Source organism: Sciurus carolinensis, chromosome 14 (genome assembly GCF_902686445.1).
Source record: "Sciurus carolinensis chromosome 14, mSciCar1.2, whole genome shotgun sequence".
Taxonomy (NCBI): Eukaryota; Metazoa; Chordata; class Mammalia; order Rodentia; family Sciuridae; genus Sciurus; species Sciurus carolinensis.
The window spans coordinates 73,908,436-73,924,003 of NC_062226.1; the positions used below are offsets into that span (position 1 = coordinate 73,908,436).

At 37.3% G+C, this 15,568-nt stretch overlaps 1 protein-coding gene across 2 annotated transcripts in view; it reads right to left on the reverse strand.

Annotated features, from left to right (window-relative positions):
• Window positions 1-15,568, reverse strand: part of Aldh1a1 (aldehyde dehydrogenase 1 family member A1) — a 145,834-nt gene that overhangs the window by 38,159 nt on the left and 92,107 nt on the right. Inside the window, exon 3 of one of the 2 annotated variants that reach the window (XM_047525288.1) lies at window positions 10,231-10,310. The exons of the other annotated variant lie outside the window; for it this stretch is intronic. Coding sequence (XP_047381244.1) covers window positions 10,231-10,310 — 80 coding nt within the window. The remainder of the gene's footprint in view (window positions 1-10,230; window positions 10,311-15,568) is intronic. 2 annotated transcript variants of the gene reach the window in all.

The following is a 15,568-nucleotide window of genomic DNA, read 5'->3' on the forward strand; positions in this document are numbered from 1 at the left end:
CATCTGGCAGCCGTCGGGCAACTGAAAAGATCAGTTCTAGATAATTTCAATGCCATTACTGTGCATCATTCGGTTTTAACTTTTAAGGGAGGAGAACATTGTTTTAACTTGTGCTCATATTTACAGAATCCTAGATGGTCACTTTTGTTTTGTAGGACACATTTTTGCCAAGTAATGAGCAAATACTGGAGACATAATCTGGGAGGTACTGTGGGAAAATGCAGATGAATTGGCTGTGGGCCTTATCTCCAGAGGTTTATAATCTAAGAGGAGATGGCTGGCTGACCCATTAAGGTAAGTCAGTGAGTACCAAAGATGTACAATTAAATGGCCAAAGCAGTGATTCACAGAAGAGAGAGTCATGGGCTGGAAGAAAGTGCTGAAGGAAGGGAAGGGATTGGTGGACAGGTGGAAACCAGCAAAGGGATGGGCAAATCTTGTCTTGCTGCAACACAGTGAAGAGATCAGCCCCAAACTGAGAGTGTCAGTGGAAAGAAAGTCAGGGATAAGATCTGATGATGAAAATCAAGTTCATTTGTGGTTGATCTTAATCCCCAGGATGAAGAGCTTGAACTCCTTCCTGGATCAAATAAATGTTTTAGGAATATTGATTTTAAAGTGCTCCAAATGAACTTGAAGTACAGTAACCAGAGTCTAGAAGATTAAGCCAGAGACTATGTTAACAAGCCAAGAATGAGATAAGTCCTAAGGCTTTAGAGCAGGTAGTAGTATCTACCACAGTAGGTGATCTGAAGTCTGCAAATTAAAAATTTTAGACCTTCTTCTATACACAGAGCTTTCAGCATTAAGACCGACTTCAGTGTAGGTTATATGACCTTCAAGAGCCCTGAGGGTCAGGTGTTGCCCCACCCTCTTCTTCCCCTTAGCTGTGGAGAAATTATTGGTGGGAACTCCCTTAGTTGTCTTTTTACTGTTTTAATTTGATTAGCTTTACATTTGGCATTTGTCTGCTAGCTAACTGTGTGACCCAATGGATGTGAATAATCACACTTCCATTACATTAAATGGTCATATGGACATGTCCAGGCCAAATGAATGTTTATTATCATAGTTGTAAGACTTTATTTTAGTCCAGTTGAAATCATCTGTCATAGGGACAACCTCATTTTCCATGTGTGATTGGTCTTAAGCAATTTTAGGGAAAAGGGGATGTTGCTATACAAGTAAAATATTCTTGGGTACTATTTAACCATTATATTCACTATATTCCATTTATGAATTTTAGACTCAGGATGCTTTTGAATATTGATGTACAGCTGACATCAATTCAAAGTTTACAGTATTGGTTGGAAATGTTTATGTATACTCATGGAAATCATAGAAGGAAATACTCAGAAAGAATATTGAGGCAACTTAGAAATTGCTTTCTACTCTACATTTAGATATGTCAAAGTTAAATAGATGTATCATATTACCTTTGATAAATAAGTAGCTGTTTCCTGGTTGCAGTTTAGTATCTAAGTCATAATTTTGGGATAGTATTGCCTTTCTAGAGGAAAAGTTACTATTATCATTTCTGTTGTTATTGTCATTATTAATGTATTTGGTGTAAAACTACAATTCTAAATAAATAAGTAATTTTATCAAAATATTTCTGATTTAGGTTCAATTGAATTTTACCAATGGGAAAATAAAGCTCTACTAGCCTTATCTACTCATAGAAGATTTTGGAGACTGTTGGTTAAAGTGGAGAAGTACTGACTCCCTCCAACATGGTACCCTAAATCACATTACCTTTGTAGAACAGCAACTGGGCCACCAACTCTAGGGTCTTACTGAGAAAGCCAAGACTTTCTTGGTGGTCAATCACATTTTTGATGCACAAAGGATTTCTTTTAAGATAGTCCAAGGTGGTGATGAGAGTTCCATTTCATGTTACCTGCATGAATTTCCAATCCTGAAAGCCAGGGTCACAGCAGGGAAGTGGTGGGTGGGAACACAGACTTGCAGGAAGTGAAGTGTGCTGCAAGAGTGTAAATGTTCTCCCGCCCTAGGAACCTGACCAAGTACCAAAGACCACAGGGAGTGAGATATGAAAGAAAGGGATGATGAACAGTAAGTTAGGTGGGGTGTGAAACATTTAAAAGAATCAAAGGAAGATCTCTGGCAACTACTTTCAACCCAAACCCGAGGCAGCAAAGCAAAATGTTGAAACTCAAAGTAGAAAAATGTAAAAGGAAATTAAGGAGGAAATAACAGATGGAAGGAAAATATTTACAGTCAAAGGAATAAAAACAAATGAGAGAGTGAACAAAACAAAAATAGGAGAAATATAAGTTTTCTTCCATTTCTGTTTTATATTATAGCCTGACTTCTGTAATCTGACTACATACTTCTTTTTTTTTTTTTTTTTTCTGATTGTTTTAAAAAGTCATTCAGCCTTTTCTTGTCAGGGAAAAAGAAAAGATACTGCAACATTTATTTTGAACCACACTAACGGTCTTTCCTAAAGATAATAAAAATACTTGCCAGCAACTTCTGTATATCATACATGTCCTGTATTCAAGAGAGAAGCTTCAGAAGCACTAGAAAGTTCTGTGCATACTTCGTATTTAACAGTATCAACACTCAATGACACCACTGCTTACATGGAAGCCCTCTCCCTTCTAATGAAAATGCCAAATATAGAGCACAATTCAGTCGTTTCTTATTTGTATTCTTTTGACCTCTAAAAAAGTCTTTGGAGATCAGTGGAGAAAGCCTGATAGCGACTTAGGACAGAGGAGGTATCAGTCAAAGCAAAGTTTTCAGAGCAGTGATATCTGTGTAAATTTGCAGGGAGCAAATGCCTTTAACAATTGCAACATTATAATAAATCATGTAGAGATATTGCAATGCCAGAAAACCAAATATCAGCAACACTTTACATCCCTTCCAGAGGAGGCTGCTAAGTTTGTGGGAACTTTTGATACACACGTATGCACACATACAAACACTCAAAACATAGTAGTCATGAAATTCAGGTTTATGCAAATATACTAGTACCTCTTATCTGTAGGGAAATATTGTAAGATCTTCTGTAGATGTCTGAAGTCACTGGTAGTATCAAATTCTATATATGCTATGTTCATTGCTATATGCACATATCTATAATATAGTTCAATTCATAAATTAAGCCAAGTAAGAGAGTAATATCAATAAAATAGAATAATTAAACAATATGCAGCAATAAAAATTATGTGAATATGGTATCTTGCTCTGAAATATCTTTTTTTTTTTTTTTGGTGCCAGGTATTGAACCCAGGGGTGCTTAACCACTGAGCCACATCCCTGGCCAGTTTTTATATTTTATTTGGAGACAGGGTCTTGCTAAGTTGTTTAGGGCCTTACTAAATTGCTGAGGCTGGCTTTGAACTCATGATCCTCCTGCCTCAGCCTCCCCAGCTACTAGGATTACTGGTGTATGCCACTGTGCCTGGCCAAAAATATCTTATTATACTTTTCACTTGTTCACTGAAAGCAAACACTTTATGATATTGCTTTTGTATATAGAAATTGCCAGCATCACTACATATACATTTTGGGGCCATTATTAAGTAAAAAAAAAAAAAAAAAAAAAAAAAGTTACTTGAACACAAGCACTATGAGATAGACATAGTAGATTTCATAATTTAGATGGCTCCTAAGGGACTAACGAGGGGGTAGTGTACATGGTGTGGTACTTTGGACAACGTATGATTCACTTCCCAGGTGGGAGATGGTACAATGGCGCAAGACTTCTTTATACTACTCAGAATAGTACACGATTGAAGATTTACGAATTGTTTATTTTTGGCATTTCCTATTTAATATTTTCTGACTTAGGTGATGATCACAGGTAATCAAAACTACAGAAAGTAGAATTGGATAAACAGGGACCACTCTTTACTTTCTTTCCTGATTTGTTTATTAGATTTTAATTAGATATTCAACTATAAAACAATCATCGCTCAAGTTCTTTTGAACATGGCTATATGTTGTCACTTATATCTGGTCAACATGTAACGTATCCCCTGACCGCAATTGTGATAGTGTCATGAAAACCCAACACCCCTCCTCTACCGTCTGACACTAGATCAGTGCTACGTAGGACAAGCACATCTCCACATTATCTATCTGCGTTCACATGAAGGGCTGCTCTTTTTGTTGTTGTTTTTATTTTGACCTGTTCTACAGATTACCTGTGACATTTCACTTCAGAGGCACTACCTCAACATGGGGTTGCTCTTCAAATGAATTATTTCTCATAAAGTTCGTGAGTGCTTCTCACCCAGTTCTATCATTTCAATTGGTAGTTAGTGAAAAATTCCATAGGTGAAATCCACATTTAAAAAGTCATGTGATTTATGATGCTTTCTAAGTCTCTTCAGTCAGGCTGATTAATCTTCAGAGGGAAATTATGTAAAACAGTATGGGAAAATAAATAATATGTCAAACATAAGAAAAAGTCGTGAACACTTGTAATACTGAGAGTCATTCTGAAATGGAGATAAATCCCTGTCTTAGGATATGTGCTATTTACTTTGAGATTTCTATTGATTAGGTTTTCTTGAGTGAGATTAGAGTACTACTGTCTTTTCTAGTTAATGGATAAGTAATATGTGGGAAAGCATCAGATATGAAATGACAGGACTCAGAAAGCAGTACAGTCTTATATTTGCACCTTAGGATCTGGGTGACCTTGAGCAAATCAGTCATACCATCTGAGCTTAGGTTTCTGAACTTTAAAATGGGACCCTGATAACATCTTTTTTAACTCCTTCCCATGGGTTAATTCTGAGCTGATCTTAAGATAAATAGATGGAATCAGTTTTGAATCGTGACAGTAACATAATTATAAATTTCGACAACACCAAGTACGGAACAATTAAGAATTCTAGGCATCCTCTTAGGAAGGAGAGGTCAAAAAGAGATCAAATGGTAAGTATTGGCATTTTCCACAAACCACTTAGTTCTCTCAGATACATTCCAAGGAAGCCATTTTTATTCCCAATTCACAGACAGGGAAACTGAAGCTCAAGGAGATTAGAAGATTGGCCAAGGTCACATTATTTACTAAGTATAGAAGATGAAAATAGAAGCCAGACTGAACTTGTTAAACCACGGTACCTTATAGACACTTGGCTATTCGTTCAATTACTTCCAAGCCTCAAGCAAATAAAATATTGCTTCAGTAAGAAGTTAGAAAAAACCTCAAGTCAACTGGAGTGATGGTACACATCTATATTCCCAGGGATTTGGTAGCCTGAGGCAGGAAGGTTGCAAGTTCAAGGCTAGCCTGGGCAACTTAGTGAGAACCTGTTTCAAAAATCAATAATAAAAAACACAGGGGGTGGGGGTTGGGGGGCGGGAAATCCAGGCGCAATGGTGCCTGCCTGTAATACTAGTGACTCAGGGTGACCTGGGAAGCTGAGGGAGGAGGATTGAGAGTTCAAACCCAGCCTCAGTAACTTAGCAAGGCCCTAAGCAACTCAGTGAAGACACTGTTTCTAATAAAAATACTTTTTTTTAAAAAAAAGGCTGGGGATGCAGCTCAGTGGTTAAATATCCCTGGGTTCAATCCCTGGTACAAGAAAAAAAAAAAAAAAAGTTTCTCAAGGGAAAGTAGTGCTAGTGCTACTATACAGTCATCTTTTTGTTGAACATCTTTCTAGTTTAGTCCTGTTTTAAGCACCCCTCAGTGGTTTCCCTTCCCCCCAAAATCAGTCAATGCAACCGCAGTCTGCATCTCTATTCTAATCTCACACATTCTTTTCCTTACTCTATGCCAGCCATATTAGACTTTGGACAGTTCTTTCAACATAAAAAGTTTTTGTCTCTAGGGTCTTTCACTGTTATGGCTGCTAAACCTTGGTTCTTTCCCACTTTTCTAGGCCACCCTATTCTCTGTATCCCTCAAAATGACCTCAAATGTCCCTTCCTTAAAGGGGTTCTTCCAAACAAACTCCTCAAAAGTACACTTTTGCCCCTCATCCCCTCTCAACTTCCAGGATTCTTTCTTTTAGGACTTACCATAATTTGTGATTAAAATATTCTTATTTGCATGTTTTCAACCCCACACATGCTCTAGGAATATAATCTCCATGAGACAAGAATCACACTAGCCTTTTTATATTATGAGACCTAACAGAGCAATCTCACAATCACCTTATTTGATGAAAAAAAAGGGGGAAATAAGAGGAAGCATAGGAAAAAGGGAAAGATAAGGGAAGGGATGGTATTTGGAAATATATGTGACCTGAATTTGGCTATTATAGAAATTTAAAGAAGAGATAATGTGGGGGGAAAAATAGAATCACTTCAAATTGTGCCTGCCACACAGTATTCAAAGATTAATGACTCTTTCCTATCAAAAATATTTTTAATACAGAAAGTTTAAACCAACTAGAAATCAAGAGAAATAATTGCCAAAATTTAATCCATAGGAGCTGAAGAAATGCAGTTCATACAGAGCTCATGCTCCTATGTCAAAGTCTTCTGCCTCACAGCCTCTCCCAACCCAAACTCCACCCTTTCATTCAAAGCAGGAAACCTCTTTCCTTTTGACTGTCCCTATAGTTCTCTTATTTTTCTAAGTTGGTGGCAAATGTCTTCTTCCTGGCCTGGGAACAGCTGAGTAGCAGCTGGAAAGTCTCATGGTCATGCATCCTCCAGTAATCAGGAATAGAAAAATGAAGGTCAGAATAAAAATGGATAAAGCATTGCAATTCCACCTCCCCCAAGTAGTGGTATTGGCCTCAGATAAGTCACTTGTTAGTGCCAGGCCTCAATCAACCAGTGTTAGCTTTGTCACTCACCAGTTGTGTAGATTTAGGGAAGGTACTTAGCCACTCTGTTCTTTAGTTCCCTTAGGTGTAAAAAGGACATAGTAGTCTCCTCTTAGGGTTATTGTGATGGAGTCAGTGAAATTGTTACATAGAACTCAAACAGTCAGTGGCAGAGTAAACCAAATGAACTTTAGCTCTAATTTTTCCTGTATGTAAATATGTGTATAAAATGTCATTAGCTGACGAAAAAAAATTTCACACATGAACAAACTATTGTTTAATGAGCTAAATTTAATAATGAAGTTAAACTTTTGGGGTTTGAACCGTATCTGAGAAAGCTTGTCTTCTTGAATTTCCCATTTGTCTTTTTTTTTCCCCCCAAGGTAAAAACAGTCTTATGAAAGGAGAATGGGAAACCGAGTTACCAAATCCCATAAGAGAAAAGTCTTGATCCCTGAAATCCTGGATAAACCTTAGGAACTTCGCTCCAATGCAATCTTTGTCAGGTGGGACATGACTGTGCAAGACAGAGTGACAGGAAAACTAAGGGAAGAAAATGAGACGAGAAGAGTACCTGTGGGAAGCAGTCCAGGAAAGGTCAGGTGAGAGAGAAATTTCTGGAAAAACTGGGAGGAATTCAGAAAAATAAATGTTAACTAGAATAGTTAGTCTTAAACATTTCCCATGTGCCAGCCAGTGTTTCAAGTGCTTTGCATCCGTGAATACATTTAATGCAATCACCTACCTTAGGAAAGAGGTACCCTCATAATCCCCATTTTATTTGTGAGGAAATGGAGGCTGAGGGAGGTATGCCCAATGATCATATAACTTTCAAAGAAGCTCCATTCAAGGGATGGGTTGGCAAATGTAGGATTCACTTATAATTGCAAGGGGGAATAATGAGGGTAGGGATGAGATCCAAGTTCATATGGATTTATGATGTTATTGAGGTTTAAAATTTCCAAAAGCTTTTGTTTCATCTTTGGAAATATTTCTTAAACTCTAATCTCTGTTCCATCTACCCCAACAAAGAAATAATCAGGCTGTACTAAAAAAAAGTTATAAAAGATATGCATCAATGAATTCTTTTGTTTGGATGAAAATCAGCCTTAAGTGTAAGAGTATGTAGCTCTTCTACTGAAGTTATGTATGTACAGGTATATAGATCTATAAGGATATAGATACACAAATTCTGTTGTTGCTATTGTTCAACCCTGCAGGTCCCTTCCCTCTCCTTTACCCCAACAACTTCTAGCATAATGAAGAAAGACGTGAAAATAGTAGAGAAAAATAATACAGAAGTTTAGGGGCTGATAGGGAAGCTCATTCCTCAACATCACACAATCCTCACTTTCTCGGTTTGCAACTGGAAAATTTATTTCCTAACCATCATTTGCCCAAGTCATCTTGTAAGTGCAAATCCAATACAATTCTGCAGTGGGACACAGTAAAAAGAAAACGCAAAGGCATTTGAAAAAGCTCACCCATTTAGATTTAATTACATACATAACTGGTGTCCTCCCAAGTGTGAAAACATTGTAACCAATAAGTCAAATAATAAAATGCTTTCTGAGCAGACCAGATTCATATAGAAGATGCATGAGAAATCAAAATTCACCCAATTGCTTCATATATTTGTGCCCAGAGAAATACTAACCATGGAGCAAATGCTTATTCTTTGGATCTTATTGTCTTCTGAACACTTAGGTCACTCATTTTCCCTCAAAGGGTATTCTTGTGCCGTGATTTTGAAGTGAGCAGATTTAAATTTTAAAACTATCTTTCTGTGTTAAGGGATCACTAGTTCTGTGCTTGTGTGTTAGATTTTAAGGAACATCCTACTTGTCTAGTACTATAACTTACATGCTTTATTGATAACTGCTAAGTGAAGCTTAATTCAGTAGAAAGCTTATTTCATGTTAGAGATAAAACACACAAGGAAGATTTGCAAACTTCTGCAAAGTCAAATTAAAGAAAGGGTGAGGGAGCATCCACACTATTAATGTATCTTCTGGGATAGTGTAATAGAAAAATAAATCTTTCCAACAATTGCAGTGATGTAATCTAAACTCATAATTTTGATCTTCATGGCATGTATTTTTAAAAGGACCTATTAGTACTTATTTTGAATTGAAATTTCTGTGAATGGCATAGCTGATAAGAAAGTCAAGAGGAGTCTTGTGATGTTTTGAACCTACCTTTGCCAAAAGTAATTGTTAGAGAATGTGGATTCACCAAAATTTTCATGTTTCCATTTGCAATAAATTTAAATGGAAAAGTATGTTCCCTCTAATAAACCCTTGTGAAATAATACTTTCATGTACTTATAGCTGCTGGTCAACCCTGTTAAAGGCACAGGCTCATGTCTGCTGACATTTTCCTAAGGAAAAGAGCCAATCAGCTGAGTAGCTTCCTCATTTGCTGTGCTTATGAAAATGAATATGCAACAGACCTCAGGTCTGCAAAACCATCCAGGGTTACAAGTAAGGAATCAATATGTAATAGTGGAACTTCATCAAGTTTAAGGCTCTTGCTTTTTTGCTGGTTAATTCACAAAGCAAAATGGCTCTCCTCTGAGTTGCAATAGTTTGTTTCTTACCTGACTTTCTGCATCAGACCATAAAGCTAACTCTGATTTTGGTTATACTGCTTTGTTTATTTGTTTGTTCGTTTGTTTATGTCTTTATTTGGGGGCCTAGGATCTGACAGGAAAGGCGACTTGTAAATGTGAAATTGGCAAAGTTCAGAGTTACTCTCACAACAACTTCAGCAGGATTCATTTCCTAGTTCTCTGTGGCTGTGGATTTTGAAGTCTGGGTCTGGCTCTTGCTCTTGTTTCTCTAAATATTTATCAGTTAACAATGACACATCTGCTCCAATAACAACAAACTTGGTCGGAGAAATAGATAAGCACGTTTTCTTTCCCAAAATATGCAAAATAATACAAGTTCATTTGAAGGTTTTTAAAACAGCTTTCAGCCAGTTGTCAGAATTAAGTCCTCTGAGTCTAACACTCATTTTATTAAACACATAGAAAAGTCATATTATTATAGTAGGCTTTGTTTCTCCTTTAAAAATACATTTCCCACTTGTTTGGCTCCTTCTAGTAAATTCCTTTAGTGAATATTTGCCTTTTTTTAATCACCCATGCCGGTTGTACTCAAGTTAATACAACTGCTTACTAAAGTCCACTGAATTCTGGTATAAGAACCTTTCACACAACAGAGAATTCTTTTCACTTGGAAAGATTTTAAGAAATAAAATTATGAAAAACTGTCGGATCTGATTTAGACTCCACCATTTGATCAGGACACTAAACGCAGACCTGCATTTGGCAAGCCCTTTATTCTTGTATTTGCAAAGGGCTCTTGAACACAAGTTTACTTAAATTGACCTTTTATGCTTTAAATACATGTACTTTTTACAGACCCGAGGCAAAGCAGCACATACAAGTTGTACTAACCTTAGTATACTGAATCTTCAAATTGGTGAGTGGAACAGGTAACTCTGGCATTGCTGAGGACAACATTTCTGGTTCGGCTCCTGGAACACAGGTGACACGCTCAGCAATTTGGTTCTGATAGAGCACTTGGCTTTATTTGTTCCTTTTTATCTGCACGGGCTAAGGTTTATTTGCATATTGGGATATGATTGGATGAACAGACTGGGAGCAGAAAAGAAAGGACACTACTTATTTGTAACACCTAGGGCAGGAAGCCTTCGACTTTAGACTTAAATCCTTAAGATACCAGCCGTCCAGCACCAAAGTTGCATCTGGAGACAGTGTACTATTTGCAGATGAATTAATTTACAAAGCCGAAACCTGTGATAAGGGTTTGCGGTGCAGCTGCTCTGGCCACTAAAGCCGGTTATTATTTTTTTTGGCTTTTTGTGCTTTCTATGCTACTATGTAACTTTTCGTCCTCTGACAGACTGGGAATCAGAGAATTTAAGAATTCTCAAATCGAAAGAGTCTCTAAAAGGGCACTTGTTCTCAGGAGAAGCTGAGAAGGAGAGGACCCTAGTCAGGTACCTTCAGGAGAAGGCAGTCATCACTTAGTCCATCTCCCGGAAAATCAGGGTGCTCTTGGGGAAAGAAAGCCTTCTGTCTAGACCCTACCAGAACCTGGCTGAAAAAAAATCAATCAGATATATTTTCAGTGCCTCACAGTAGGGTAAGTAGATTTCCTGTGATTTCAGAAGCTCTAAAATGTCTGTATTTTCTATAGGAGAATAGAAAAGTCAGCAGGACATTTAGGGAACTCAGAGGATACTTACTGTTGTACACAGTCACCACAATTGGCAACATAGCAATGCCATCCATCTATAAAACTTCATGTAAAACTTAAGTGACCTAACTCAGTGGAGGGGCACAGGTCTGTAGTCCCAGCAACTCAGGAAGCTGAGTCAGGAGGACCACAAGTTCAAGGGCAGCTAGGGCAACTAAGTGAGAACCTGTCTCAAATTTTTTTTTAAAATGGTAAGGAGAGGTGGTACTGGGGATGTGGTGTAGTGGTAGAGCACCTCTCTCAGTTCAATCCCTCGTACCACAACAACAAACAAACAAATAAATAAACAAACTAACTAAAATAACCTGGTTTTAGGTGTTTATATCTACCGATCATTGCTATACGCAATTGATAAAGAGAGAATTTAAACAGGACTCCCAAATCAAGTTCTTAACATTTCAAGCTGGAAACTTGCAAAAAGTACAATTTTTAACTGCAGTACTCCCATTTTAAGTACAATGCTTTACTGTACTGGAGTTCCAGAAAAAGTTAAAATAAGAACAAAATAAAATTCTTTGGATACTCTGATTGCTAAGAATTTACAACAGTCATTTCTTTCTAGTGACATTGCGTGCTACCCTGAATATGAGATTTAGATAAGGAAACTAAGTTATTGAATAGTTTTTTTTTTTCCAAAATCAGGTGTTGGAGCCTCAGTTTCTCTCCATCCTCACTTGGTATCCCCATTTTACAGACAGAGGGAGGATAACTACCTTGTTTATGAACAGATCTAATAAGTACAAAGCGAAATTTCATTTCAGGCCAGTCTGACTCCAAAACTAGAGCTCTTATTTCTACCGTATTTCACCAAATAATCGTCACCACCATATTAACCTGTATTCACGAGTATTCTGTGCATCTTAATCTTGTAACCAAAGACAGTTTAGAAATAAATAACTTTTTTTCGAGTTAACATCAGCACAAGTTTTTAAAAAGCTTGACACAATGGTCATGACCTACATTTTTGGTAAAGAAATTTTTTTAAAAATTTCACATAAAATGTGACGACTATGCAGTGAAATATGGTATTTCTTCTCCCTGCCCCAGAATCAGCTGGTTTGGTTCTCCAGCTGAATGTCACCCTCTGGGACACCTAGCCTTTATTCATGCACGCAGGAATTGACGAACTTCTGTAAAGAAGTGTTTTCAGCTCTTTGGGCCAGTTTCTGTTTTAACTTACTTGGTTTAAAAGACTCTATAGATAATAGGTAATGAATGTAAGTGTTTTTAATAAAATTATATTTGTAGAAACAGGAGATGGGCCAGTTTGGGGCATCAACTAGTCACTAGACTCTAAGGCAACACCATTCTGAAGTCTTTGTCTACCCTGCCTCTCTTGCTTAAAGACCAAATAGAAGCTTCCGTATTCTTTCAACATTTCTCTTTCTCTCAGTTTCCCCTCACCCATTTTTTAAAAGTTGAATTGTTTTGTCTTTCATAAATGTGTTTTGAATTAAATGCACAATTACACAACAGCTGTTACATAATATGCAGAGTGGTACTCCGCCAAGCCCAAACAGCTGTGTTTTGCTGCTTTCTTCTGCTCCCAGTTCACAGTTGTTTGTGGATTCAAACATTGACTTGTTTGATGTCCAGACATTGAAAGCACAGGCTTCAATACACACTTGGCATGTCATCTCATTCTCTGGATGAGCACATCCCTGATTGTACTTGGTTGGGTAATTATATAAAAACTGTCTCTTTAAGTCAGAAGTTCCTGAAGGGAGGTAAAAGCAGCAGCTTTGGAGACAGGTTACCACACCTGCCCATTTAATGTCAACAAATATTTACTAAGCATCATTTACTCATCAGTCATTCTTCAACCTTAAACTCATTTGAAGAGCAGATCTTTCCTGCCCAGAAACCACAAGGCCTGAGATCTGTATATGGAGTATGAGGGCTTCTTTTGTAGAAGAGTATATTTCTGGGAATGATTACATGGGTGAGAGATTTTTTTCTATTCTTATAGAGGGAAAAATGGCTTTGGTGAGAACAAAGTGGCCACAGAGGTACGCTTTAAAGTTGGATCCAGGGCTTTGTATTTTATTGTGTGCTAGGTGGAGGGGAACTGGTACTTTAACTTGACTTCCTTGACCAAGGATGTATATCTTTTCTTTCACAGGGACAAGATAATTCTCTCTCTCTCTCTCTCTCTCTCTCTCTCTTTCTCTCTCTCCCTCTCTCTCTCTCTCACACACACACACAGAGAAATAAGAAATTTAAGATAATAGTTTATTCATCTTTTGTATGTGACTTCTTCCAACTCTTTGTGAACGCTGTCATTACACCAAAATTAAAAAAAAAAAAAAAAATGAATAGACCTTGACTCTCCAAGTTACCAAAACCATTCTCTCATTTCACAACAAGCCTCTCCTGAACTCCTTTCAGGCCTCAGTCACCAAGGACAAGATGGAAGGAACCTAATCTATCTGCCTGAGTAACTGAAACTTCTAAAAATTCATATATATTAACAAACCTTAAGTGGACAGTAAAACAAAAATTGGTTCTGCAATGGACCGGATGTTTGCATCTCCTTAAGATGCATATGCTGAAATCCTAACCTCCACTGTGATGGTGAGGCCTTTGGGACCGAATTAGGTCATGGGGTGAAGCCCTTGTGAATAGGATTAGTAACCTTTTAGAAGGAACACTAGAAAAGGTTCCTGCCAATTTCTGCCATGTGAAGACACAAGAAGTACAATCCAGAAGAGGCCCTCACAGAACCTGACCCCGCAGGCACTCTGATGCTGAGTTTCTAGTCCCAGAACTGTGAGAAATAAATTTCTGCTGTTTATAAGCCATCCAACTTCTGGGTATTTTTGTTTTAGCAGCATGAAAGGACTAAGACAGCTTCTTGGCAGTTTTGAATTTCAAAATCCTAGAATGAAGCTCACTTTCTTTTTCTCAGCCATGTGCCCCATTCCTAGGCTCCTTACCTTTGGGTCAGCCTGTGGTTAATACCACAATGGTTCTATTCCTACATTTTTTGAAGACTATAATTTTATCAAACACCACATCATTCTTAGTCCTGTTTGGGTTTTAAAACTGACTCTTGGGTTTTAATATTTTGGAAAAAGCAGACCTTTTTTATGGTGAGAAAATCTGCTTGATTGGCAGTTGAATTTAAGTGAGCATATGGGTTGGTGGGCTTCTGTTCATCTGCTATTCTCTACCCAGCAAAATTTCCCTATCTTTGATTTGTCCTGCTCCTCAGATATCCTATCTCTTCATCCCATATTACTGAGATAGGGTAGATGCACTTTATCTCATATAATCAGGACTCTCACAGATTAGTAAGGTCTCTAAAAGAAACAGCAGATTAAATCTTCCATACAATAATTATTTTAGTTTAAGTGGGTTTTGTTACACCTTATGAACCAAGGCTATATTTTGAAACAGGGTGTGCTTGGAATTTGAGATAATCTTGCATAAGCAGCAATTAGTATTTTTATACAGATTTTGCTTCTGTAAAGCAGAGAAATTAAAGACACTAAAAACTTAAGTGAGGTGATTTGAACATAGATTATTTTAAGATTTTAATAATTTTCTCATTTTTTTATAGTTGTCTTGTGCACAGATTATACATGTTTAGCAGTTTGATAGTATTGTTTGCATTCAGTAGTTTTCATAGAAGTAACTCTCCTTTCCCCACCAATAAATCAATAAATATTTATGTAAGTCAAATTGTGGGTTCAAATGAATAGCTATTTCTGGAGCAAAGAGATTTGACTATTGGTGAATAGTGCAGATTGTTCCCTACATGGAGTATTCAAAGACATGAGTGTCAATTATAATGTTTTTTGCTTTTTATTTTGTGTTTATTTTTTAATTTTAAAAAGTCAAATGTGCTGTTTATAGAAAATTGCAAGGTAATTAAGTGAACAACTCAATAATAGTTATCAAATGAACTAAACAAAATAATAATGATTAGATCAAGAAATAGAATAATGTTGAAACTTCACAGACTTCTTGGTGCATACTTTTGATCACTACCCACTGCAACCAAATTAGCAGTATCCTAACTTTAAATGCATCATATTCTCTCTCCTTCAACACCCACCCCCCGCCCCCGATTTTGAACCTGACATTGAGAAAGCATACAGTCAGAATATTTTTACAAAGGAAAACTGGGAGTGCAAATAAATCTGACAAGTTAGTCAAACCATAGCTCTGGGTAAAGAAAGTTTCTCAAGGAATATTCCCCACCCCAGTATACCCAGATAGGTGGTTCATTATGTTCAATAAACACAAAATAACAAATGCAAAATAGGCCACAATTGCTGAGTGCAGAGGTGTACATCTATAATCCCAGGGACTTGGGAGGGGGAGGCTGAGGCACGAGGATTGTGAGTTCAAAGCCAGCCTCAGCAACTCCGTGAGATCATAAGCAATTTAGCGGACCTCTATCTCAAAATAAAAACTAAAAAGGGCTGGGAATGTGGCTCAGTGGTGAAGTTCTCCTAGGTTCAATCCCCAGTACCAAAAAAAAAAATATATATATATATAGGCAAC